This window comes from Mizuhopecten yessoensis, unplaced genomic scaffold, assembly GCF_002113885.1.
Source record: "Mizuhopecten yessoensis strain PY_sf001 unplaced genomic scaffold, ASM211388v2 scaffold39, whole genome shotgun sequence".
In the NCBI taxonomy this organism is placed as follows: Eukaryota; Metazoa; Mollusca; class Bivalvia; order Pectinida; family Pectinidae; genus Mizuhopecten; species Mizuhopecten yessoensis.
In genome coordinates, this window is record NW_018403347.1 from 201,845 (window position 1) to 229,337 (window position 27,493).

Genomic DNA, 27,493 nt, shown 5'->3' on the forward strand with positions numbered 1-27,493 from the left:
TTAAAATATATAGATAATATCTATCCAATTCCTGCTCTCTTTCTTTCTCCTTCCATCTACCACCAAAACTTAACTAAGATAAACTAATTCAGAATTCTACAATTTACTTTTTTTCCAAACCCACATTAAACTATTACATAATACATTTTTAATTTACTAATATTATTGGTGTAAATATCTGTAATTTCCTTAAATAAAATGTAATTAATAACCATTGTCCAATCCTCTTGTTTCAACTCAATTGCTTACATTTAAATTGACGTAAATCATGTTGTATATGAGAAAACTGTTATTCGTCTTGATTCCTTTAAGTGAGACATTTTGTGCTTATTTCAAACCTGAAATATGTTGCAGGCCGCGTTAACATGTATATTACACACCTATCACAGTTTAACATTTGAGTTCTTGAACTTATAAAGTCAACTAATCTACCCAATATAACTTATAAAGTCAACGTATAAATCTACCCAATATCAAATCGTTTTCTATTTCTGTTTTAATTTTCATGAAATCCTCAAGTCAAATGATTTGTTGCCAAAATTTGCTGTAAAAAGAAACGATGATCAGATGTTGATTTCGGTATATACCCTTTAAGTATGCTGTTTTCAATTAGCTATTTGGAGGACTTCATGTAATAAAAACACACAGAATTTTTTGTGCCAAATTAAAAAGCTTTATTTACAAGAAGAGATTCCTATCCAAAACATCTGTTGGAAAACGTTTGTTTCATATTTCTATCTGGGTTTTTAATAGTTATCATATTGAAGTGAGCAAACATCACAAAGAAAATTCATTATGATGATAAAGCAGCATTTTGGAGAAGGTACATAAAAAAACATCTAATCATCAATTTGGCAAATTTAACAATTTATCATAATAACAACACCTTTAGACTGATCAGAAAGGGTTGATGTATATGTAGGCAAGAGCCCTTGCCAAACATTTCATCAGTTTATACATATCTAGGTGGAACTATACCTAGCACTAAATCAATACCTGTGACACTCCTGGAACAGAACTTTTCTCATTTGGAAATTTATCAACTTTATCACTGGATGGGAACTTGTTTGGATACTCATCAACTTTATCACTGGATGGGAACTTGTGTGGATACTCATCAACTTTATCACTGGATGGGAACTTGTTTGGATACTCATCAACTTTATCACTGGGTCAGGGAACTTGTGTGGATACTCATCAACTTTATCACTGGGTGGGAACTTGTGTCGAGGTCTATTTCCTATTTCACTGGATTTGAGCATGTGTCAAGGTTTTTTCCTATTTCACTGGATTGGAGCTTATAAATCATTTGATGGGAGCTGATATGTCTGAAACTTGTGACAGGAATTGAATTGTACGTAGTAATCAAAACCTGAAGTGTTAAAAGTTCAATAACATGATACACTACTTGAACAACATAAATATCTCACAAGTATTAATGAGTTCCCACTTACATATTACATCTATGAAACGTTAGCTTCAGATTTGATATTTGATAATATGATAAAGATCAAATAAAGCATTCACAGTTACACACTTTGTGAATATTGAGACCCAGGGGATATGATAAAACATCACCAGATGGGTCTTAATACATATGTACTGTGCATTGTGAATGAGTTATATCACTGTACTGCATGTATAATGAAACTATACATGTATATTACATATCAAGTATTTAAACTATTTAATTAGAACTCTTAAATTTCCAACCTAGGACTAACAACATATGAGTCAGTACCTGCATGCTTAACGATTAAAGGAATTATGTAAGTCTGGTGGTTTCATTATGCCAGACCACTGGCCTGTTTTGTGAGTCTGGTGGTTTAATTATGCTAGACCATTGGCCTGTTTTGTAAGTCTGGTGGTTTCATTATGCCAGACCACTGGGCTGTTTTGTAAGTCTGGTGGTTTTATTATGACAGGCCACTGGCCTGTTTTGTAAGTCTGGTGGTTTCATTATGCAAGACCATTGGCCTGTTTTGTGAGTCTGGTGGTTTTGTTATGCAAGACCACTGGCCTGTTTTGTAAGTCTGGTGGTTTTATTATGCCAGACCACTGGCCTGTTTTGTAAGTCTGGTGGTTTCATTATGCAAGACCACTGGCCTGTTTTGTGAGTCTGGTGGTTTTGTTATGCCAGACCACTGGCCTGTTTTGTGAGTCTGGTGGTTTAATTATGCCAGCCCATTGGCCTGTTTTGTAAGTCTGGTGGTTTCATTATGCCAGACCACTGGCCTGTTTTGTAAGTCTGGTGGTTTAATTATGCCAGACCATTGGCCTGTTTTGTAAGTCGGGTGGTTTTATTATGCCAGACCACTGGCCTGTTTTGTCAGTCTGGTGGTTTAATTATGCCAGACCACTGGCCTGTTTTGTAAGTGTGGTGGTTTCATTATACCAGACCACTGGCCTGTTTTGCACACAGTTGGGATTCAGCTCCTGGTTCCAGCATGGCATTTATTACATCCTCAGTCCACTATAGACTTGGGTTCTTGACTTATCATCCATCACATACCTCACAATCTCGATTCATTGAGACTGAAACTGGAGATTTATATTTGGGAGAAAAAACATAATTGTATCCCCAGGCTTAAAATAAGTCATATGGATATTTTTCGCGGACTTTTGACATAGATGTGAAGGTCACAGTGACCCAATAAATAATATACAGAACCATGCAAACCCTCTGTGGATGATGCAGGTAAATTTGCATTTATTTCACATTTTCCCTATAAATAAAGATGAAGCCCAGTCACAGTGACCTAATTACATTGCACTGCATACCTCCTGTAGATGATGACAGAACACTTCAACAAAATGCCCTTGTGGTGTTGAGCATCCTTTGATATTTGTCATTAGCTTCTAGTTTCATTGTGTTACAATTTGTGATATGTCTGTAACGGTTAAAAAGATGTCATTGTTATTAGAAGAACAACCAAAATAATCAAATCTAGATGGAACCATTAGCACAAGTAAGACAACAATATTTCTCCTTACATTGGATTGGGTGGCAAAATATTTTAGCTCTTCTGGAATACTATGGTCTGAATTTTCAGAGGTAAATATTTTGAACGTCTCTGAATGAATTAAACCTGGACCTCTGGCTTACTGTTGTCTGATTCCCTACCAATTTATCTTAAAATAACCTGCATGTTTATTTGTTACATTAGGGTAAGTCACTTCCTTCAAGGAAAGAAATCGTTCAAAGTTTTTCCTGCTACGGAGACTGTAAGACAGAGTATTTTTGTCAATATTTACCAGATACCAATGAGGACACCAATATCAGATATCATCATTTCTAAACCCCTATTCAAGGTCAATCAAACCCAGGACCTCTGGTTGCTATTCTGAAGCTCTTCCAACTGAGCTTAAAAATATAATCTTACAAGTCTGCAAAAAGCGGCTCTTATTTTACCAGGACGGCAAAAGTTTTAGGTTTACCGTACTGAATAGTATCAGGTCTAAAGTATTGGTGCTACTTTCCCATATAGTGATTCAGCTTCCTGGCATTAAACCTATAGCTATAATGGACTGTCTGTATCAAACATATAAGACTGTCTGGGTGAACACCCTGGATCGAGCCCCAACAGCCCTGAATACTCCAGATCCATCACCTCGGAACTTACTACAGATGTTACTGATGTTTTCTACAAAGTTCACATCTGGTGAGTAAATATCACTGTAAATTTTATGGTGAATTATTCTCTATAATAGCCATTTTTAAAGCTAATGTTGATGTTTATAGTCATTTAACACAGGTATATAATTATACTTATGAATTATTAGTGTATGTGTAGATCATAATCTCGTGTAAGGTGGCTGGGTGTATGATGGTATTGCATGAACAATTAATGGATATCTGCGGTATATCAATTGTAAAATTTACATAATATGTCATATGAACCATGCTATTTAAGATCAATATCAATAAATATTGACTATGTGTTACATACACATATAAAATCTACACACATGTGCAACCTGCACACACATACACAATCTATAAATACACATATGTACAATGAACAATGATGTAAAACATACACCGACAGTATCTACACACACATACTACACATACATACAATCTACACATATGTATAATCTACACACACATACAACATACACATATGTACAATCTAGCTATCAGATATGCACATACAGTCATGTACTATCTATCAAACATACACATACATACAAACAGGGAATTGAACCATTACAACTCCAAACGTATAACGAACTAAAGGCGGTCTAGCTATACTCACAGAAGGGATAATACTTTTGTCGGTTGAGATGAGTTCCCGCCATTGTTGCTGGCTAATGGGTAGGTATTAAGTTTTAAGGAAGTCAGTACAGTATCAGCATCCTATGCAGCAGTTTTACAGTAGTAAATACCGGCCTATACACATGTTGTATAGCACAGCACACTGGTGGCCCCGATATAGGTGCCAGTCATTCGAGTTCAATCATGGGGAAAAATATTGTAATAATCCTAAAGCGGGTTATATTGAATGCAGGACCTGTGTAAATGTACATGTTGTGTATATATGTGGAGGAATAAACTAAGAACAAAAGGTTATAAAGTAGCTGACAAGTGGTAGTGCCAGGTTGATTTTGACTTCCTTCCAGGCAAATATTGGTTTTCTGTAATACAATTTAATGATGATATCTGTTTGGGCCCATTACCATAGAATCCCTTCAGGCATCAAATTATAAACATTTGGCTATATACTAATAGGAGGAATTTTATTTTGAATTTTTTATTAATTATCACTGGTGATCAGCTCCAGGCAGATGTCGTGATTGGGTTTTAATTCAATTCTACAAAAGAAACATCAATCATTGATTGATTGACAATGATTGATCCAGAACATTCCACACAACATTTACATGGGAGAGAATCCCACTGTAGTAGTGGGCTAGCTGTAATGGAGTGAGTTTCTTCCTGCAGTAAGTATATATAGGGGACTCTTTACTTCAATACAACACAGTTACTGTAACTGGTAAAGAACACTTTCTTCTCTGTGAGAATCATAGGATAAAAATGGCATTTGTCTAGTTTTTTAATCAACTTTCTTTTCTGGAAATAGGGGGAAATACATGTGCAGTTAAGATAAGCATGTACATGTATGCAAAGTACTGGTAAACATGTGTTTTAATATCATTTTTCTCTTATTCATTGCTGGTAAATACGAAGAATGCCAAAATACTAAATAGACTTATATTTGAGTAATATTTATTCATAACAAGCATACTGAGTATTGCTGAAGCAATACATGTCCCCTACCGGCCCCCGCAATCTATTAAGATGCAACAGTGACCTCAACCTAGATCCGAGGACCTTGAAACTTGAACTTGTCCAATATATTGAAATTTTTTACAATAATGTGAAGTTTGACTAAAATCCATGAAAGAATGAGGCACTAGAGTGCTGACAAAGATTTTCTAAAATAGTAATAGTGACCTTGTCTTGCCCCGATTACCTTGAAATTGTCCAAGATATTTAAATTCTTTACAATAATGTGAAGTTTGATTAAAAACTAGGAAAGAATGAAGGCGCAAGAGTGCTGACAAACTTCTTCGGACAGACAGCGAGGAAAACTTTAGGTATTCTTGTTTTCTTCTCCCTCCCTGCCACCCCCACCCAGTTTCACCGGTAAGGGAATAAAAATACTAAGAAATCTTATTTGTTGATTGTAAAGGTATCTTTACAAGTGTGTGAAGTTTGATAAACAGGCAAGGAAGAATGTTAAATAAAATTTTCTATTTATAGTAACTGTGACCTTGACCATTTGACCTTAAAACTCGAACCTGTCCAACTCAAACTTGTCGAAGATATTTTAATTCTTTATGACTGTGTGAAGTTTGATTAAAAACCAAGAAAGAATGAAGACGCTAGAGTGCTGACAAAGTTTTTCTATTTATAGTCATAATGACCTTGACCTTGATCCGATGACCTTGAAACTCGAACTTGTTTAAGATATTTTAATTCTTTACATGTGTGTAAAGTTTGATTAAAATCCATGAAAGAATGAAGGCTCTAGAGTGCTGACAAACCTCTTGGACAGACGGACAGACGGACAGACGGACAGACACACAGACGGACGGACGTACGGACAGACGGAGGGGAAAACTATAGTCCCCCCGGTTTCCCGGTAGGGGACTAATAATTTGCTTTAAATCAATACACAACCTCATCTTCATCAGATGAGTGTCTCACTCTTAGGATTTCCTATATAGCTCCCCCATTAAAGGATATCTACATCTGTTTCACTGTTCAGACTTCCTATATAGCTCCCCAATTAAAGGATATCTACATCTGTTTCACTGTTCAGGACTTCCTATATAGCCCTCCCATTAAAGGATATAAACATCTGTTTCACTGTTCAGACTTCCTATATAGCTCTCCCATTAAAGGATATCGACATCTGTTTCACTGTTCAGCCTTCCTATATAGCTCTCCCATTAAAGGATATATACATCTGTTTCACTGTTCAAACTTCCTATATAGCTCTCCCATTAAATGATATCTACATCTGTTTCACTGTTCAGGACTTCCTATATAGCTCTCCCATTAGGGGATATATACATCTGTTTCACTGTTCAGCCTTCTTATATAGCTCTCCCATTAAAGGATATATATATATCTGTTTCAGTGTTCAGACTTCCTATATAGCCCAGCTCCCATTAAAGGATATCTACATCTGTTTCACTGTTCAGCCTTCTTATATAGCTGTCCCATTAAAGGATATATATATATCTGTTTCAGTGTTCAGACTTCCTATATAGTTCTCCCATTAAAAGATATATATATATCTGTTTTACTGTTCAGCCTTCCTATATAGCTCTCCCATTTCAGGATATCTACATTTATTTCACTGTTCAGGACTTCCTATATTGCTCTCCCATTAAAGGATATCTACATCTATTTCACTGTTCAGCCGTCCTATATAGTTCTCCCATTAAAGGATATCTACATCTGTTTCAGTGTTCAGACTTCCTATATAGTTCTCCCATTAAAGGATATCTACATCTGTTTGACTGTTTAGACTTCCTATATAGCTCTCCCATTAAAGGATATATACATCTGTTTCACTGTTCAGCCGTCCGATACAGCTCTCCCGTTAAAGGATATCTACATCTGTTTCACTGTTCAGGACTTCCTATATAGCTCTCCCATTAAAGGATATATACATCTGTTTGACTGTTTAGACGACCTATATAGCTCTCCCATTAAAGGATATATACATCTGTTTCACTGTTCAAACTTCCTATATAGCTCTCCCATTAAATGATATCTACATCTGTTTCACTGTTCAGGACTTCCTATATAGCTCTCCCATTAAAGGATATATACATGTTTCACTGTTTAGACTTCCTATTTAGCTCTCCCATTAAAGGATATATACATCTACATCATTTACATGTAAAGACATTATCTGTTACAGCAGAAAATAATTAATAACATGACATCGCAAAATAGAGATCAATGTACTTGCCAATACCCTTTATGCACGTCGCTGATACTATAAAACCCTACACAATTAGTGAAAAATGAATAATATACAACAGAAAACCAAAACTATATACGGCACTGCTTTGACTTTACCGCGATAGGAAGTTTAAAAAAATCCGAGCATGCGCAGAAAAAAACGAAACTGTGCATAAAATGAGATTACAAAGGTGCAATGTGCCACATTTGTTTTTTCAACAAAGGTCCATAACTCGATAAAAAATTAATGGATACACAACATCATCGTTTGTTTACAGAGAAGTATATTTTTGTATAGTTTTTCAACAAAGGGCCATAACTCTGTAAAAAAGGGTTGCAATGAAAAAATTATAACTGGATGCAAAACATCATTTGGTGGTCATTATCATCATTTTTGTTGAAATCGGTCTACAAGTTTAGGAGAAGTTGTCTGGACAATAGGATTTCCAAGTTTTTAACAAAAGGCTCATTCAAAATGGGTCAATAAAAAGGAAGGTGTTACACGATGAAGTTTCATTGAAACAGGTCCATTACTTTAGAAGTGGTTGTCCAGACAAATATTTTCTACAGACAGACAAACGGATAGACAGGCTGAATCAAGTATCCCCTCCCCCCTAACATAACTATGTTGTGGGGGGGGGGGGGGGGGGGGGGTATAATAAGATGCCGATAGGTGAGGTGGCTAATGGATTTAAGACCGTTATAAGTAAGATGGCAAATGAAGTGAGGGGCATTACTTAGATATTATATTTCTATACTGAACCATCAATTATTAGCTGTGCTCATCCCAGCTAGAAGTAATGCATATTCTACATAGTTTCAACTGCAACATCAGGTCTATAGCCTAAAACTACAAACACTGGCTGATAAAAGGAAGTACAGTTGTTTTAAGTTTCTAAATATACAATTTACCTTGGAAGCATAATGTATGGTGATGTTTATGTTGAACAGGGATGTTACAATTCATTTCAGGTATTACAGAGTTTAATTAAACTCATGATCAAGGGCACATTTTTGAATTCACGTTTAATATTATTCAGCTTGGGATATTGTGACATTGATTCATCAGCTTGGGATGTTGTGTTGTTCCTTCAAAGAGGTACATGTACTTGTAGCATTACAGTAAATGGAACAGCCATGACAACTCGGTGTCACTCAACAATCTCCATCGGTATACAAGGAGTTGACTTCCCATTCCAGCACACCACTTATAGGGTTCAGATGCTATCAAAGCCCCTAGATCTAGGACTCATGGGCGACTAGGGCTGGTAACATGGAACCATAATGATGCCAAGCTTATTAGGATAATTATCATGTCATAATTATCAAGTCAGGGCTAATAAGATTTATCTCTTGACTGTGAACAGACTGTCAAGTTCCTGAAGGTAATAGTATATGGATGTTAAGTATGTGTGTACTAACTGTGAACAGACTGTCAAAGTTCTGAAGGTAATAGTATATGGATGTTAAGTATGTGTGTACTAACTGTTAAGGTCCTGAAGGTAATAGTATATGGATGTTACGTATGTGTGTACTAACTGTTAAGGTCTGATTCATTTTAAGGGGAAATGTATAATGTGAAAAAAATTGCAATAGATGGAATGGATGACATTATTATAATCTCAATACAGGCCCTTTCAGCTATATGAGTTGAAATAAAATAAAGCCTTTTTCTAGTAGAAGTATAGTACAACAGTACATATATATTGGAGAACAGACCATTACAACCTTGAACGTATATTTATTGGAAGAGCTCCAAATGAACAACGATATGGATATTATATCATTTTATCTTTTTCACATATATGTATAATGACACATATGCTATTTAATACCTGATCAATGTATGTGTTTGTACGGACTATTACCACAGCAGTTTGACACAACTGTTTGATCTGTTGAGTGTACGTGTTCCACCCAAGGTTATGCAGTAGCATTCGTCAACAACTCGATAAAGAACCCGTTACTCAGAAGCTGACAACACAATAGTAGTCGAAGACTAATGGTATGACGTCGACAACGGTGAGTTACACAACAGAAATGGTTTTACGTACCCTGGTACAGTCTGACTCAGTGTAATCGGTAAAAACTTGGATACTAAATGTTTGCATCCCATTTAGCGAAGTATTGTTTTTATGGGAGTTGTCACCATGATAATTTATTTGATTTAATATCTTTATATTCGTAACAAGAAAATGCAGCAAAGCTGCTGGACACCAAACCATTTTATGAAAATGACTTACTGACAGTCCACCAACCACGAGGGAACGGATCCTGCATACTTTAATCTATTTAATTATAATCATATAAATTGTAAATGGCATTAATTGTGTTGTTCAGAATATTCAGTTCACGCTCAATATCTAGTTGTAACCGCACGTTTTGGGCCAAATGTCAATGATTTGGTAATAATGTCATCTTCTAAAAGAGAGAGAGAGACCGGGGACATAAGACGATTTACATAAACTATCATTTACACCTTTTGTCAAAATTGCAGCAATTTTTGCATATATAATTCTTTTGACAATGTCCCTATTTGACTATTTTGGATAAAATATCAACCATTTTCTAGGATAAAGGGTCAATCGTAGCCCCCCCCCCCCCGTCCCTTTAAATAATAGTTATTAATTCTCGAGACTGCAACGAAGACATATTTTGACAACGCTGGTTTTTTGGTTGTTACCTTTTCAGGCGCTAACTACTAGCCAAATGCCACCTGGCTAATATCTCCCCATGTGTGTATGACTGCGTGTGTGCTGGAAATGTATACGTAATGTGGTGTGTTTGTAGCGGGACCGTGCTTCATACGGTATCATTTATAGTGCCACCTCGCTTGAATGCTACAGCACAAATACCGCAACATTCTCCCCAGACCAATTTATACTCCACCTGGGTTGTTGGAGTTGTATAGGCAGGAGAAAAACACTTGCTCTGCATATCCATGCATACGACAACTTCTGGGATCGAACCCCGGCCGCATGGAAGGCCGTTGTGTTAACTTTGACCACTCGACCATATTAGCATATGACATATTGTTCAGAACGACTTTAACAAAAAGGGACCGAAATTGCCCCTGTCCCAATATGGGGACATATATTTTGAAATAAAAGTCCTCAGCAGGCAGGGGTTTAGGGGGATAAGGTATCCTGGTTTAACCCCCCCCCCCTACCCCCGTACGAAGAAAACATAATAGTACACCCATTGAATAATGACAGGACTGGATGTTCACTCTACTGACAAAATGTAACTGTTAAGTTATGTAGGAAACAGTAATTTCATGTGTATGTGTGCCAGCTGTTTGGGTCTCGCCTATTTCATATTACAAGTGAAATAAATATAGCGTATTGAACGGGAAAACCATGAAATTTTCTATTTCTTACATTTCTTTCACGTTTCGCTGCGCAAATATTGCTACATCAGAAAAGCGCGGGAATGTATAACGTAGTTTTTGACGCCAAATTATAATGACGTCATGCTTGACAACAATACAAAGCGCCACTTTGAATGGGTTTTCACTGCAATTTTGCCGTTTGCTAGTATATCTGGTAAGATTTCCAGACAAAAATGATATTAATTGTGTAGTTATGTAAAAACAACAATGTATGCTGCAAAGTTAAACAGCTCAACCACTTATACTGCCGTCACTTCATCTAAACTTGAAACTGAAAATCTACGCAGAAATATAATGTACCGTTCAGATTGGACAATACTTACAGAGTGAAGTTTTTACTAGTGAAGATATAATGTTTCGTTTATCTTCACTGCATTAAATATATGTTTTTATTAAATAGAGAATTCATGATATTTTACAAGTAAACTGCAATCAATACCGATACGATAGGGTTTACCAACATATTTTTGTAGAAAGTATGCGGCCTTAATTTCCCAGAAGGCTTTCACGCATGGGGAAGCACCGGAAGGGGACAAAGCGTTTACAGATCAAACCCCGGCGGCGCTTTGCGCCGCTTGGGGGTTTGAAAAAAGGTGATTTGACAATTAAAATTTGACAAAGGTGATTCAAATATAATACCGTTATTACTAAGTAATGTTTTGGTATCTTTAAATCAAAACCGACCAAATCTGGTAAAGCAAGTACAGTAAGGTAAAACAGCTAGCTGACTACACTCTTTTGGATGACAAGTCATTTTTACCATCTGGCATAATTTTACGATAAGAACAATGGATTCCATCAAGAGGAATTTGTCAGGTCTGGCCCCTGGATCATAAATAAATCAAGACTTGTATATCTAAATAAGAATGCTGTTTCATTTTTCAGTGCCATGTCAAATGAATTTTTACATTCACTATTTCATGAAAGTTTAACTGATTTTCAAGAAAAATATTGATTTATTAACAAAATAACATTGAAATTTTGGTCAGGGTATTGTCAGTGCAGTGATAATGGGTGAGGGATGGGTTGTGCATGATGGATTGGACAGATGAGCTAATTAAGATCTAAAAAAGAAACCAATTTATCCTAGGAAAACTCAATCCTAAATTGGACAATTCACTAATTACACAATCACAACTTACACAAAGTCTTAATTGCTGATGTAGACCGGGGAAAATAGTAGCGGAATTTCAATCTGGACATACTTTACACAGCAAGCAAAGGGAGAAAACTCTTACAAAGAATATGAAACTACACTTTACACTTCAGTACACTAAAATATAACATTCCCCACTCTCCACCATGGGCCAACCATTCAAATTCTTGTCTGTTATGGGCAATAGAGTAAAAAGTCAAACACATTTTTTTGAATACATAGTATACCTTTTAAAGGATTTTCATTCAAAGAGATAAAAAAAAAAATCCCTTTTTTCCAATTCTCGATCAGCATGTAAAGATATTAAATCAATAGTATAATCAATGCAAAATATGTAAAATCTGATGTTCTGAATTTTGTTGAGGTTTATTGGGTATAAACCTCAATGGGTCTTGAGACAAATGTAATGGACTGCAAGACATGAAATTTGTCTCCAGACCTACTGAGGTTTATACCCCATAAACCTCAACAAAACAGGATTCTATCCTTAAATGTTATGAATATGGAAAATTGATAATAATTGAAAACTCCTTCTTATTCAGATGTTCATAAATAGCTGGACTGTCTAATCCACAGAATGATTGCTGCTCTTTATACAAGGTGAAACAGTAGATTTCAGTCACTTCAGGTTATCACCTCTGTGACATAGCTGCACTTTAAAATGGTTCTTAAGTGGTGACAGTGGTGCCATTATCTGAACATCTTTATTTTACTTTAACTGTTACAAGGACAGAAATCTTACACAAACAAAGAAAGACTGATCTTATTGGAAAACAAGTTTGTTGATAATACTGTGATAAGTTCAAAGGGCAGTGTATCTGTGGTGCTTAGGTTATAATCTGGCCATCAAAGTCAGGATTTTACAAAGATATAGATCAAGGTTTTTTGGTCTAATGGGCCACACATAATGTAATTGCTATATTGACCTAACACATTTTGAATTTGGCAATGATAAGGGCGAAAATTGTGTAGAAAACATTTAAATTGTCTTAAAATGTTCATGCAATTACTGGTACTCAATTTCACTATTTAATAATAGCATAATAGACTTCAACAACTGTCACACTGACAAAAAATCACATCAACAATCCTGGTTGATTCACCAGTTTATAATGATAATCAGATTTGATCTGTCATCACCAATTAATTACATTTCCAGTTTTTGCAAATATCTTGGTAATAATATTTGAAATTTCCATAGCATTTAGGGATGCCAAAATGGTTGCCCATTTTTGGGGCTGAAATTTCCTCAAAAAAAAATGCAAAGTCCTATTTTCCCCAAAAAAATCTTCAAAAAAAATCCTAATTTAAGAAAAAATACATATATTATTTTGTACCCATATAGATATTATTTGATCAATAATAAAGTTTCAGTCTTTAAGATGATATTTTGCAAAGGAATGATCTCTTCGGACTCTTTGAAAATTATTAATATAAAGTTAATTGAGTGGTTAGGTACACTAGTGTTGTGTGTTGGCATCGCCTTCCTGATTCCCCCAAAAACACACAAACTTCTCTAGGTCGAGGGTTTCAACCCCTAACCTGGAACTCGCTCCGGATGGTGGGTCAGCAGGGGTGATCAGTCCCTTCCAGCTACTGTCTCCTCTCCGCATCCACAGCCATCGTGATGCCCGTTCTGCTTTGTTCCCCAACTCTCTCACTGCCGTCGTCCTTGCTCCTCCCGTGATACCAAGGGCTCCGAGCATCTTCCAGCATGATTGGGCCGGGAATCCTCTGCAGCCTACTTCCACAGGAAAGTTCATTGCCTGCCAGCCTTTTCTGCCACACTCCTCTGTCAGCTCCGCATACTTGCTCTTCTTCCGTTCGTGCACCAATTCACACCTTGTTTCCCACGGCACAGTCAGTTCCACTATCACCAGTTTCTTCTTGCTGGGTGATAATAACACTATGTCTGGTCGTAGTGTTGTCTCCAGGATCTCCATAAAACTAATTTCCTCCCTCCAAGATCCACACGTACTTCCCAGTCTCCTGCACCTCCAAGAATACCCAGGTTGGCATTCCTTGCTGTTCCCGATGGTGTCTGTCCCTCTCTGTGGAACCGATTGAACGTTGGTCCCCTTTGTGTTTCATGTGTTTTCTTCCTTTCCCTCTCAAGAGTGTGAACAGCAATTGTCCTAACTCCTGGTCATGTCTCCAAGTTTATCGGCCCTGTGCCAGCGCTACTTCGCAGGAAGAGAGAATATGTTCTAGATTTCCGGTGACATGCAGGATCTTCCAGACTTCCACCAACCCCCATCTGTGAAGATTTGTCGGTGTTGGAAGCACATCATAAACAGCCCTGAGAATGAACTGTAGCTGCCATGGTGTGTATCTCCAGATCTCTGCCCATGTCATCTTCCTCTCTTCCGACTCCCATCGGGTCCATGCCCCTTGACTCCCCATCTCCACTGCTTTCACCTTCCTTGCTTCCTCTTCCTGTTGCATGATCCCTCCCTGCACTTGCTTTCTGTCTCTGCTGCATTAGCATCTTTCCATCTCGCCGACTGCCCTCTTCCTAACCCTTGCCTTCTGATGCAAGCTGTCCCCACACCATCCTTGTGCCGGAGTCTGCTCTCTGCCTCTGTAACTGCCTTGCTGGCTGACCACTTCCTTCCAGTTTTCACATCCACTCCTGCTTTCCTGACTTTCTCGAGTCTTTCAATGTCATGATCAGTCGTGCCTTTACAATATGTATTGTATATATATTAATATGTACGTATTGTATAAATATGTACGTATTGTATAAATACTATGTACGTATTGTATATAATATGTATGTATTGTATTTAATATGTATGCATTGTATTTAATAATGTATGCATTGTATTTCTGGTTTTATTCGAATACCTGCTTTTTATGCTACCTATGTTTTGTCTCAAGCACTGGAAGCTATAATATTGTCTGTTTTTATATAAACGAAGGTCTGTAAATGTTATGGTATGTTGTTTCATAAATTCATTTGTAGATAAACAATTTGCACGGATTATGCATTTAAGGCTCAGTTTTTACATCATTGTCAATCGGGGATAATTCTGGAAGGGGGGAATGGAACTGAATTTGACCTCTCCATGTAATGATGTTAATTCCAGTTTTCATTTACCCGTCTTTATTTTGTTATTGACTTAAAATTGGATGCAAATTTGATGTCAAAAGTCAAAGATTTGCCTTGAAATGTTTATATTGATAAACGTTCTCAGCAGGAGGTACTCAGGCCTTGATATAAAATGTCATCCTGTAAGTTATATAAGCACAGGGTCTCGGTACCCTCAATTTTTATAAGGTTTTAGAATGTGTATCAACACCGGATAAAAAGTGTTGCTGTTATTTACTGGTATGTTAAAGGTTTACTATTAACCGACAGTATTCCGAAACCGAGCCCCTGTGGTTATAAGGTCAAATTTGAGGACATTGTGGTGCAGGACATCTATACTTATAGAATAATTATATTACATCACTTTTCCAGTCACACTGTTAGCATAAATGTTATTCCTCATCTGAAAGTCCTAGGCACTATCACGTGTGCAAATGTGTGATACAGGGCTTACACCAAACTATGTAATACAAAGTCAGGATAGTCCGGTTTAGATCACACACGATTTTGTATCATAATTTGATCCGTGGTTTTGCTGTAACCAGCCAAGGTGATGTTTTGAGGACATGTGTTACAAGGAGAAAGAATACTCAACATAGTGAATGGTCTACCTACCTTCTATTGGTTAGAATCAAGGTGTTGCTATTCATATCCACTCTGTCTTCATCATTGATAACAGAAATTAATCTTATACTATCAGTAGAGCGAATTTCTAGTGCGCTGTTCATCGAGTAAACAGAAACTTCGAACCAGGAATACCCCCCCTTTAAATTTAACCAATCACAACACAGTTTACGCTCATCGTCGGAATTGAATGCGTCAAGAGGGGTTTCCCGATTAAATATATCTATTTATAGAAAAGGTCTTGGCAACTTTCTCGGTTAAGGTTCAACACGTGATAAATAGCACGGAATTAGATTAAATCCGTGGTTATAGTCACCCTAAATTTCAACCCCTGGCAAGTCATATTCAAATACCCTTATCAAAAATCGGAATATATATATATATGTAATTCAACTATATATATTCAGCTTGTACATGAGCTATTAGAAAGGTACACAAATCAATAAAGGTTGCTCACCAGATTTATAACATGTCAATCCCTTAAGCGACACAACTGAATGTTACGAAATGACATGTTATTTGAAGATCATTTATATACCTATGTCATACGGGGCTTCATTTCTCTTTATAACTATATATGTGGATAGGCCACTCAAGGAGATGGTCGATTGTTGCTATGGGAAAGTACAAAAATCATAGTAAAACGTCCGCGTAACATATTTAACCGGTATATATGTGTAAAGCAATAGACACTTGACCATAAACACTACTTAAACTTCATATAAAATGTCATACATTTAACGTTTTTATAAAAGAGCTCTTTTCAGCTTCAATATTTATAGCATGTCTAGCGCATTTATATAATCACAGAATGTTATCAAATGGCACATCATCTAAACTTCATTTATCGATCAAGGTTACTTAGCCTTTGTTTTCTTATTTATATCACGGACTTAGATAGGGATGCTTCCAGTCAAAGATAGGGATGCTTCCAGTCAAATTTAGTTAAATTCCAATCAGTGGTTAAGGAGAAGTCGTGTGAAAAAGTGTTACCTTTGAGAGTAGGAGGAGAGTCGAGTGGGCCAGTAGGGGTCAGATAGAGTGGTCAGTTGTTCTAATTAATGAGTTGTGTCAGCCACAGCTATACGTATCGTATCAGTGAGTATCTGCGGAGAGTCTGTAGTTGTTTATTTGTTTACGATTAGGCGTGCAATTTAAATGTAGAGACATATTATATGTATATAGATGTAAATAAACCGTCACAGTCGTTTGAAGAAAGTGTTGACGTACAGACGACGGACGCCACGGTTCGTCGAACCCGATGAGCTAAAAATAAAACACGTTTACAAGTTTATATTTCTAGGCAACAATCAAAGGTAATTTTCAAACCTGAATTCCACCATCTTGGCTCCACATTGTGATACAGAAATATATTCTTGATTTCTGTGACATGATTTCAGTTTTAATAATAATTTGATAACATCACAGCAAGTCACAGCAAGTCACAGCATGTTGGTGCAACATATTCACTGTTACTCTACATGGTACATTTTCGTAGCTTTTTTTTCTTTATGTATTCTGCATTAACAAAATGTGATATAAACTTCTGTCCCAGCACTATGAATCAGACTTAAAATAAAAAAGTTTGTCTAAACCTGACTTTCCCAAAAATGGACAAAATAGTTCATTGAGATTTTGAATTTCGTTTTATCATGTTTCAATTCAGCATTTTGTCAATATTTAATGACTATTGAGACATTTTTGACTCCATAAAATGAGCTTTGATTATGCGAAAAGACATGTCTATTTGATATGTTTAATGTCTTTGCTGTAACCAAAATATTACACATTGTAGTATCTTTTTGACAAGCAACCCCCTCCCCCAGTCCAGAAATTATATAACAAGTCCAAGGTATTCTCATAATTAGTCACCAGTATGATTTAAATGTGAATGCAACATTCTTCTATCTTTTTTCAGCTAACCAAAATAAAACGTCCTGCTCCGCCACCAGCGTTCTTGTTGACAGCACCACTAGGTCTGTAGTTCTACCAAGCCCACTCGTTAAAGCTATTTTGTTGTCAGCAATAATTTTCAGTGTCATTTCAATTATCAATATATTCCTAAAAGATTGATGATCTTCATCAACTTCTTTGGACGAAGTGCTTAAGCTATTTGTAACTTTACTCCAAAGAACTTTTCTTTGATAATGTTTTTTTTGTTTTGTTTTTCAATACACTTTTGCTTAAACTGAATAAGATGTCCGCTGTGTAAGAATGAGAACAATTATTAAAGTAGCTACATTCAGTTCGAATAAGCCCTTAGCTTAAAACACAGCATTTGTTCTTAAAACGTAAATGTTCTTAAAATAATTGTGTGTTTTTTTAACAAAACAAGGTAGGAGAGTCATATACATTTCTTTTATTATATATAGTTTTCATTTCTGCCCACTGGTTTGGCATTTTACTAGCTTGAAATGTGTGAGAAAGATGGAAAAGATTCAGGAGCGTGCACTGAGATTCGTGGAGGGTGATTATGTCTCATCTTTTAGTCAGCTTATAAAATCTACTAATAATTCTCTTTTACATGTTAAGAGGCTAAAAGATATGGGCTGTAAAGTTTTTAAAATACTACACAAGATTCCTCCTGATTATATACTTGATTTGGTAAACATAAAGGAATCTGCTTATGATCTCAGAAGGGACTTCACAGTCAGCATCCCATCTGTAAAAACTACACGGTATGCGCAGAAATGAAACAGTCGGGTGTGGAACAGTCTTCCAAATGAATTGCGGAGATGTGAATACTTCCCAGAATTCCGGAGGTTGGTCCGGACCTGGGATGGTCCCATCTGTACATGTTCCATCTGTACAAAGATGAAGGATTGATTTTTTTTGGTTCTTATTCCTCGTTTTATTGCTCCAGAAATATTTGTCATTTACAAGTTTTAGTTCTTAGTGCTGCTTTACTTTCTTTTGTGTATTTTTTTCTTTTATGCTGCAAATTCCTAAATATTGTTTCATAAATGTCTGTATTGTTGTTTTAGATTATGCTATATTAGCATGTATTCTGTAAATTTTTAGTTTTTGCCATATTGACATATATGTACATTACACTGAAACGTCTCTTAAATTAATTTATATGCTGCATGAGCTTTATGTTCGCATGACCTTTAATCTTTCCGTGCTATTTTACCTTTTATTCAACCATCTGTGATGCATGCTACCTTTGTGATATTTTATTGTTTCTATTAATCATGATTGTTATATACAGTCGTAAGAATAGCTCTTCTGAACTAAAGTTGCATTGTTACAAACACGACTCTAAATAAAAATTCTTGTATCTTGTATTTAGATTTGTATACAGATTAAAGTTTGGGGTTCACATATGTAATCGATTAGTATCTATCAAAATTGATGTGTTGTCAGTTTTGTTACTCAATTATACAATGTATTGGTATATAAGTATCATTACTATTTATGTGAAAAAGTTGGAACATGTTTCATATAAATCACACTTAGATGGAACCAAGAGCATGCAACATATAATTTTGCTGTAGGTTAACACAAAAAAAAGATATGCACTTAAACTAATTAATTATTTCATTTGTGTCATTTAAGTTATCTATACTTCGGGGAAATATATCATAACAAACATGTATACATGTACAAGCACTTGTAAAGTTTTCACAGAATATCAGAGTTTATTGTCCAATGTCTAATAATAAAGTCAAGATGCTTGATTTTATATAATATATACAATGAACAGGGCTACAATTTTAAGTTGAACGATTTCATAAGTCAAAAAACATTTTCCTTCAGATTTGAAGGGTCAAAAACATATCAAATTGACATGTTCAGTCAAATTAAGCTAAAGATTCTAAAGATTATTTTGAAAAGAGACAAACAAATACTTATCGAGGATCCACTTAAAGCCCAGTAGTATGTGAATGGATGTTTATTCATGACTTGCCATGCACACATTATATGTATATTGTACTTATTGTGTATACACAGCTGAATAAAAACTTTCAAACGAAAATTTAGCTGTTTTTTTATTACTTACAGGTAACAAGCTTGAGTGGTAATGTGCAAATTATATTATAATTCAATGTTAACTCTGATAAAAATGAACTGGTTATTTGATTTAAATTTAATTGTTCTGGTGTGGAATGGTGTATTAAACTTGTAAGCTTTGAAGCAGTTTGGACTCCCTTTTTCTTCTTTGGCATGCTGAAATTAGGAAACATCACAATGGATTTTGGTTATTATTCCGAGCCGTTTTCAGAATACAACCGCATGTTGCGATCGAACACATATAAAAAAAAAAGCAATTATGTTTAGTCCGTATGCCTAATTATCTATTTGTTAGCAATTAGTTCAAAACTTAAACAACGGAGGGTAAATTGCAAGTCGTGAAGACGATGATGGGAGTGAAATCACACGCTATTGCATCATGGTGAATTTTGGTCAATATTCAGAGCCGTAAAAATACACTTTCCTGATCAACAATTCGACTGAAATCGTTCCGTGTACATGATAATATACCAGCTTGTAATTATATAAGCACATTATTACATATTTATGATCAATTACCGAGAATAACATGCATTCATGAACCAACCCGCGATCAATAATCCCAGGCTCAATTGCGGCAATTATTAAAAACACACTGATTAACAACCGTTTTCAGAATACAAATACTACAATTTCAGAGATATGGGTTCACTTAAAACCACATGTTGCGATCGAACACATATCAAAAAGCAATTATGTTTAGTCTGTATGTCAAATAATCGATTTATTAGCAAGAAATTTCTCAAACAAAAGACGTTAATGGCGGGTGCGAAGCCATAAAATAATTCAAGTTGGCAACGGTGTAGGTTCACTACTACTTACTAGTATTCGACACAACACACATTATTTAATGAAGACAGATGTAAATCAAAAATCCTTTACTTTGAACTCTGGAAAATGTTACGGGAATGTATAACTTTTCAAAGGCAATACATTTCTACGATGATTGAAGCGGCGTTTTTTTCTTCTCCAAAATCACGTAAATTCTCGCTCTTTCTTGCAGTTTCTCGCAACATCAAAGTGCACCAGACATATTTTCTATGCCGAAGAGGCAGTTGCCTTTCCCTCTAATCTAATTCCGTGTTTATGTATAGCTTAAATGTGTTACCAGGGGATTTTACTATGATTTCAGTGGTATCGCATGGCCACATTTATCTTTATTTGAGGTCGGTACTCCACCCAACAGCTAGTAGAAGAGAAATAAAGCTCTGCATGATCGATCGCAAAAGAGATTGACATGTTGTAAGTCCAGTGAGCTATTTTTATGAAGAAATCATAATTCTGTTTGTACAAGTCATAACCACACAGATCTACGGGAAAAACCATCAGACTCTTTTGGGTTGACTTACCTACTTCTGAATTCGAACTAAAAACAGTATTCTCCATACGAAGACATGTTTCCTAGGTACCCAAATCAATGTCTCTTCACACATCCCAAAGGTACTAGGAACTAACGACACAAATACAAAACAGCGTGTCCCTGTTTGGCTCTATCTGCACAAACAATTATATGAACTAAATTGGACATAGAAAACATCACGCAAAACATGTATTACTACATGTGTAATAGGCTTATATCGTACGGTGTACTATCAGGGATGTACTTACACTAATAATGCTAACTAAGTAATCTTAATACCTATTGACCCAAACAGTGTTTATAACATTACATTCTCTGCTGATGACGTTGACCTTGGGGTCGAGGAGCGTTACCTTGGAGTCGGGGGATTTGACCCTCCTGTTTAATATATGTTTACACTGATAAGTCGCAAGACTTAAAGGGACATCACGTGAAAAGGCGTGTTTTTTTTTAATGAATGTATGTATTGTATGCACTTCCACTTATGTTACCTCACTATCCCCATATTCATAGTCCGTTCCTAATGTCCAGTTTGACCACTTGAATTGTTCGGGAAAGCCCTGCTAAAAATAGTGCCGATAACGTCACCTGACTAGGCAGGAAACGGTTTCCAAAGGGGCCCCCAGAGAGGGGCCGTCAGGCAACTGCAACTTCTTACCGCACTATGAAACCAAGTTATATGATTTCTAAGTCCGTATTCAAACTTATTGAACAGTAATTATTCATCATTAGAAGTTAATTGCACACTTGCCAATATTCAGAATTTAAATTTATTTAGCTTTAAACATAAATGTGTTGCCAATAAAATTAAACAAGGGATGGGGCACAAGTTTTCACAGCCTTCTCCCGTCATACATTTACAATTAAATGTCAACAATGATAATAGGCATAAACATAAAGTAGATATATTTAAATATATATTGAATTTAGTACCGGAATGTGGCCGGTACAGATGGTACGGGGCTAAACACCTTCCCTACACCAAGGGACAAACCTTTCTGATTTTTTTTATATGTTGCCGGGGCAGAGGAGGCCGGGTATTCATATTAGTACTAATTTAAATCTTGCATGTAAAAACAAAAATAATCGTTTAATTCAGCAATATAATTAAATCATACCATTTTATTGAACCCGGTAATATTATAAATTATGTAAATCCACGGACTTCGATAACACGTATCTCGGTGACCCAGAAAATACGCCGTGGGCCATCACAACAGTTATCCCTTGGAGGGCCTCATGGAAAAATCAAACTAACCAGTCACTTATCCCTTCCTTTCGCATAAACCACTGTATAATTATAGAAACACAAAGTAAACTCTCTCCAATACATGCCCATTAACATATTAAACTAAGTTCATCTGTGTTCAAACTCAGACAAAGATACTAGCGAGCTTAATAGTTTTAGATATTTATTCATAACATAAACAGCGCTAGCATTTCTGTCGATTCCATTTCAGCTTAACCGGCTATCCGGAAGAATACATGCACCGTACTAACTGCTACGGCAGTTATTTTCTCCTTTGAATACTGCCCACCTGCAATAATGATTCCGTAACGTACTCCTTGCGCTATCTTTTGACCATTTGGCAACTTTTCGTTTCGTAGCTGACACGGTACAACACTTTTCTTTCGCTTACTTCACACGGCCAGAGAGAAATGGTGTGCTATGCGCATGCGCTAGTAAAGGGAAATCCCTGAACAAAACGTTGGTCAGACAGGTAGAAATACCGATGATTTTCTTAGATTTCATCATTTTTATGAATCTATTTCAGCCAAATCCGATCGTTATTTTCCATAAGGAGTCTCACTTGATATGTTTATGTAGTAGTTGAAAAAAAGACAAAAAATAAAGTTACTTCACCGTGATGCCCCTTTAAAGTTAATAAAGAACTTGACCCTGGAAACGAGGGTTGTGATGTTTGAGTCGAGGGGTTAGTAACTATTAGAGTTTGAACAGATGAACATGATCATAGATCATATACTCCCCTAAAAGAGGGCTTAGCACGCGTGCAACCGATGGAGTTAAAAATTATATGATAAGACACGAATTCCGCTAACTCTGTTCAAAATTAATGGTTGAAAATATAAATCAATTTTTTAAATATATATATGTCCATGTGTAAAAATGGTAAAAACCCTTACCTTTTGTGTCCCCGCCTTCCTGCGATATTCCTGAATTTTCCGTTGTCACAGTAACATCACCTTTGCCTGTAATTGCCTTGTAATTGGTCGCCGTAGCATTTGAGGAATCTTTATGGGTTGCCTTGGTAACATCAACCCTGGTTGCCATGGTTTTATTTTGATACGCTACATTTTCCTGGACTATGAACACTCCCGGTTTAGGAGTATATAAGATGCCCCTGGGTTGACCGCGGTGGTCCCCGCCGTAACTGAACGCTTCGTTGTCACACATGATAGCTGTCCTAGAACATGAATGCGCAAATTGAAATTAGTAAGACAGTATTAAAGATAAATGGTTTGCGTCAACTTCAAGAATGTTGCTAACTATAGTGTTTTTTCTATTTGAAACTGTAATTAAGGGAAATTGCCTTAACTTGCGTTTTCCCCTAAGTTCCACCAGATACTTTCAAAGGAAGAAAATCTTGAGTTGTTAAAGTGAAATCGTGTCATGAAAGTCGCAAGAGAAAGTTACAAATACTGAAATATATTTCCCATAATTCAATATTTCGACATTTGCTTATCATACAACGGCAAAGAAAATACTCGGTATAATGATTTTCTCATGGAAATAAAAGGTGCATTTTAAGTGACATGTTATACTTTAGCTCGCGCTTGGATTACTATTGGGTAAAGTAAAGGTGCTAGTTTGTTATATGAGGTGTGAACATTCGAGAAGTTGGAATACGTTTGGGATTCCGCCTCTCTATATAGTACACTATAGGGTTTAGTACTGCCAATAACAATATCAAATCAGGGTTGTGTATTGGAAAGTGGCGAGATTTATTTTATGTTGATATACAGACAGACGATTCGAATTCGAAAACACAGAACAAAATATTTTAATCAATCTTAAATACATAACCATATCGATTAAATCGCCACTCTGTATCAGGTTTTTTTGTCAATCAGTTCAATAGTGTTCTCCGCCACCTTTCTTTTCCTCGTTTTTCTCTATAAATCAATTTAAAGGTAATAGAATGAATGGAGGGGAAACATAATTTATTGTGTGATATGTTCAGTTATTTATATAATACTCGTGATATACATTGTATGAATGCATTTCGAATGTGAAAAAACTTTGGAAAATAAAGAAACACTTCTTAAAAGATAAAAAGAGAGAAATGTTTGGGGAGGATGCTGACTGAAATATGTCTAATTGAAGATGTGTGCTGAACAACATGGGTTTAGCAAGACAATATTGTACATTCATTTATGTTTGTTTTTTTGTTGTTGTAAACTTTGACATTAATGCAAGTCACAGGGACATGAGAAATGTTGACATAATCCCAGTTGGGGTATTTAGTGCGTTTTACCGAATGTTGATGCATTAACGTCTTGCAATGGTACATCACATCGGGAGAAAATCAAGTACACGCTACATAGCAGATTAGCAGGTCCCTGTGATACAAGTAACAGACACAATATATATGACCTTTTGTTTTTGCTCTATTTCCGGTCGTTAGGAATGCTAATGACACAAAAATATGAATATGCAGGACATTTTCAAATTCATCTGGAAGTGATGTTCTTTTGTAAGAACATACCAAGTTGATAAATTTGCTACTTTTTTGTGATCATAGAGCAGACGAAAACTTTGCTCTAAGCTGTCAAATGTCGACACATCTAGTTTATGTATTAGATATTGTGGAAACTGTTCTTAAAATGGTACGGGAAAAACTATGATCCTACAGGGATTCTTCTAAAATTCATTACGTGTAAATGCATTTAAGGCAGGGAGTGTTTGACTATTTTGTTTGGCTAAATCGTGCAGAAGATACATACGGACGCGTCAATCATTCAAACGATGCTCACGTAGACAGATTTCAACCAAAATAGTCAAGAGTCATACATTTAGGAGACACAATTTAATCAAGAATAAGAATACAAGAAACCATTGTTTAATAAACGTAAGGAAAACCGACATATGATCAACAATACATTCAATTTTTTTACCATGGGACCATCACTACATGTTAAATGGGGACCATCACTAAATGATACACAAGGGATCATCACTCGTGTATCTAGGGGGACCATCACTACATGTTACATGGGGAGCATTACTACATGATACATGGGGGACCATCTCTAAATGATACACGAGGGACCATCACTATATGTAACTAGGGGGACCATCACTACATGTTACATGGAGGACCATCACTACATGTTAATGGTGGACCATCACTACATGTTACATGGGGGACCATCACTACATGTTACACGGGGGACCATCACTACATGTTACATGGGGGACCAACACTACATGTTACATGGGGGACCATCACTACATGTTACACGGGGGACCATCACTACAGGTTACATGGGGGACCATCTCTGCATGTTACATTGGGGACCATCACTATATGTTACATTGGGGACCATCACTACATGATACATGAGGGACCATCACTACATGTTACATGGGGGACCATCACTGCATGTTACATGGGGGACCACCACTACATGTTACATGGGGGACCAACACTACATGTTACATGGGGGACCATCACTACATGATACATGGGGGACGATCACTACATGATACATGGGGGACCATCACTTCATGTTACATGGGGGACCACCACTACATGTTACATGGGGGACCATCACTACATGTTACATGGAGGACCACCACTACATGTTACATGGGGGACCACCACTACATCTTACCAACAGGAACCACTACATGTTTTACATGGAGGACCACCACTACATGTTACATGGGGGACCATCACTACATGATACATGGGGGACCATCACTACATGTTACATGGGGGAACATCACTACATGTTACATGGGGGACTATCACTACATGATACATGGTGGACCATCACTTCATGTTACATGGGGGGCCACCACTACATGTTACATGGGGGACCATCACTACATGATACATGGGGACCATGTTACATGGGGGAACATCACTACATGTTACATGGGGGACTATCACTAAATGATACATGGTGGACCATCACTTCATGTTACATGGGGGACCACCACTACATGTTACATGGTGGACAATCACTTCATGTTACATGGGGGACCACCACTACATGTTACATGGTGGACCATCACTTCATGTTACATGGGGGGCCCCCACTACATGTTACATGGGGGACCATCACTACATGATACATGGGGGACCATCACTACATGATACATGGGGGACAATCACTATATGATATATGGGGGAACAACACTTCATGTTACATGGGGGACCATCACTACATGTTACATGGTGGACCATCACTTCATGTTACATGGGGGACCATCACTACATGTTACATGGGGGACCACCACTACATGATACATGGTGGACAATCACTTCATGTTACATGGGGGACCACCACTACATGTTACATGGGGGACCACCACTACATGTTACATGGTGGACAATCACTTCATGTTACATGGTGGACCATCACTTCATGTTACATGGTGGACCATCACTACATGTTACATGGGGGACCATCACTACATGTTACATGGGGGACCATCACTACATGTTACATGGAGGACTACCACTGCAGGTTACATGGGGACCATCACTACATGTTACATGGGGGACCATCACTACATGTTACATGGTGACCACCACTACATGTTACATGGGGGACCATCACTAAATGTTACATGGGGGACCACCACTACATGTTACATGGTGGACCACCACTACATGTTACATGTTGGACCATCACTACATGTTACAGGGGGAACTACTACTACATGTTACATGGAGGACCATCACTACATGTTACATGGTGGACCATCACTACATGTTACATGGGGGACCATCACTACATGTTACATGGAGGACCATCTCTACATGTTACATGGTGGACCATCACTACATGTTACATGGTGGACCATCACTACATGTTACATGGGGGACCACCACTACATGTTACATGGTGGACCACCACTGCATGTTACATGCTGGACCATCACTACAATGTTATATGGTGGACCACCAATACATGTTAAATGGGGGACCATCACTACATGTTACATGGGGGACCACCACTACATGATACATGATTGACCATCACTACATGTTACATGGTGTCCCATCACTACATGTTACATGGATGACCATCACTACATGTTACATGGTGTCTCATCACTACATGTTACATGGGGGACCATCACTACATGTTACATGGGGGACCACCACTACATGTTA

The 27,493-nt window shown here is 36.8% G+C and overlaps 1 protein-coding gene across 5 annotated transcripts in view; it reads right to left on the reverse strand.

The window, feature by feature from the left end:
* The window catches only part of LOC110447468 (prestin-like), a 126,011-nt gene that overhangs the window by 66,399 nt on the left and 32,119 nt on the right, over positions 1-27,493 (reverse strand). For 2 of the 5 annotated variants that reach the window (XM_021493309.1, XM_021493227.1), the window contains one exon: positions 23,268-23,548. In XM_021493309.1, the coding sequence (XP_021348984.1) occupies positions 23,268-23,538 (271 nt within the window). In that variant the 5' untranslated portion in view covers positions 23,539-23,548. Of the gene's footprint in view, positions 1-4,259; positions 4,338-15,739; positions 15,883-21,111; positions 21,257-23,267; positions 23,549-27,493 lie in introns of those variants that run through there. The other 3 variants (XM_021493473.1, XM_021493541.1, XM_021493385.1) reach the window with 3 other exon arrangements.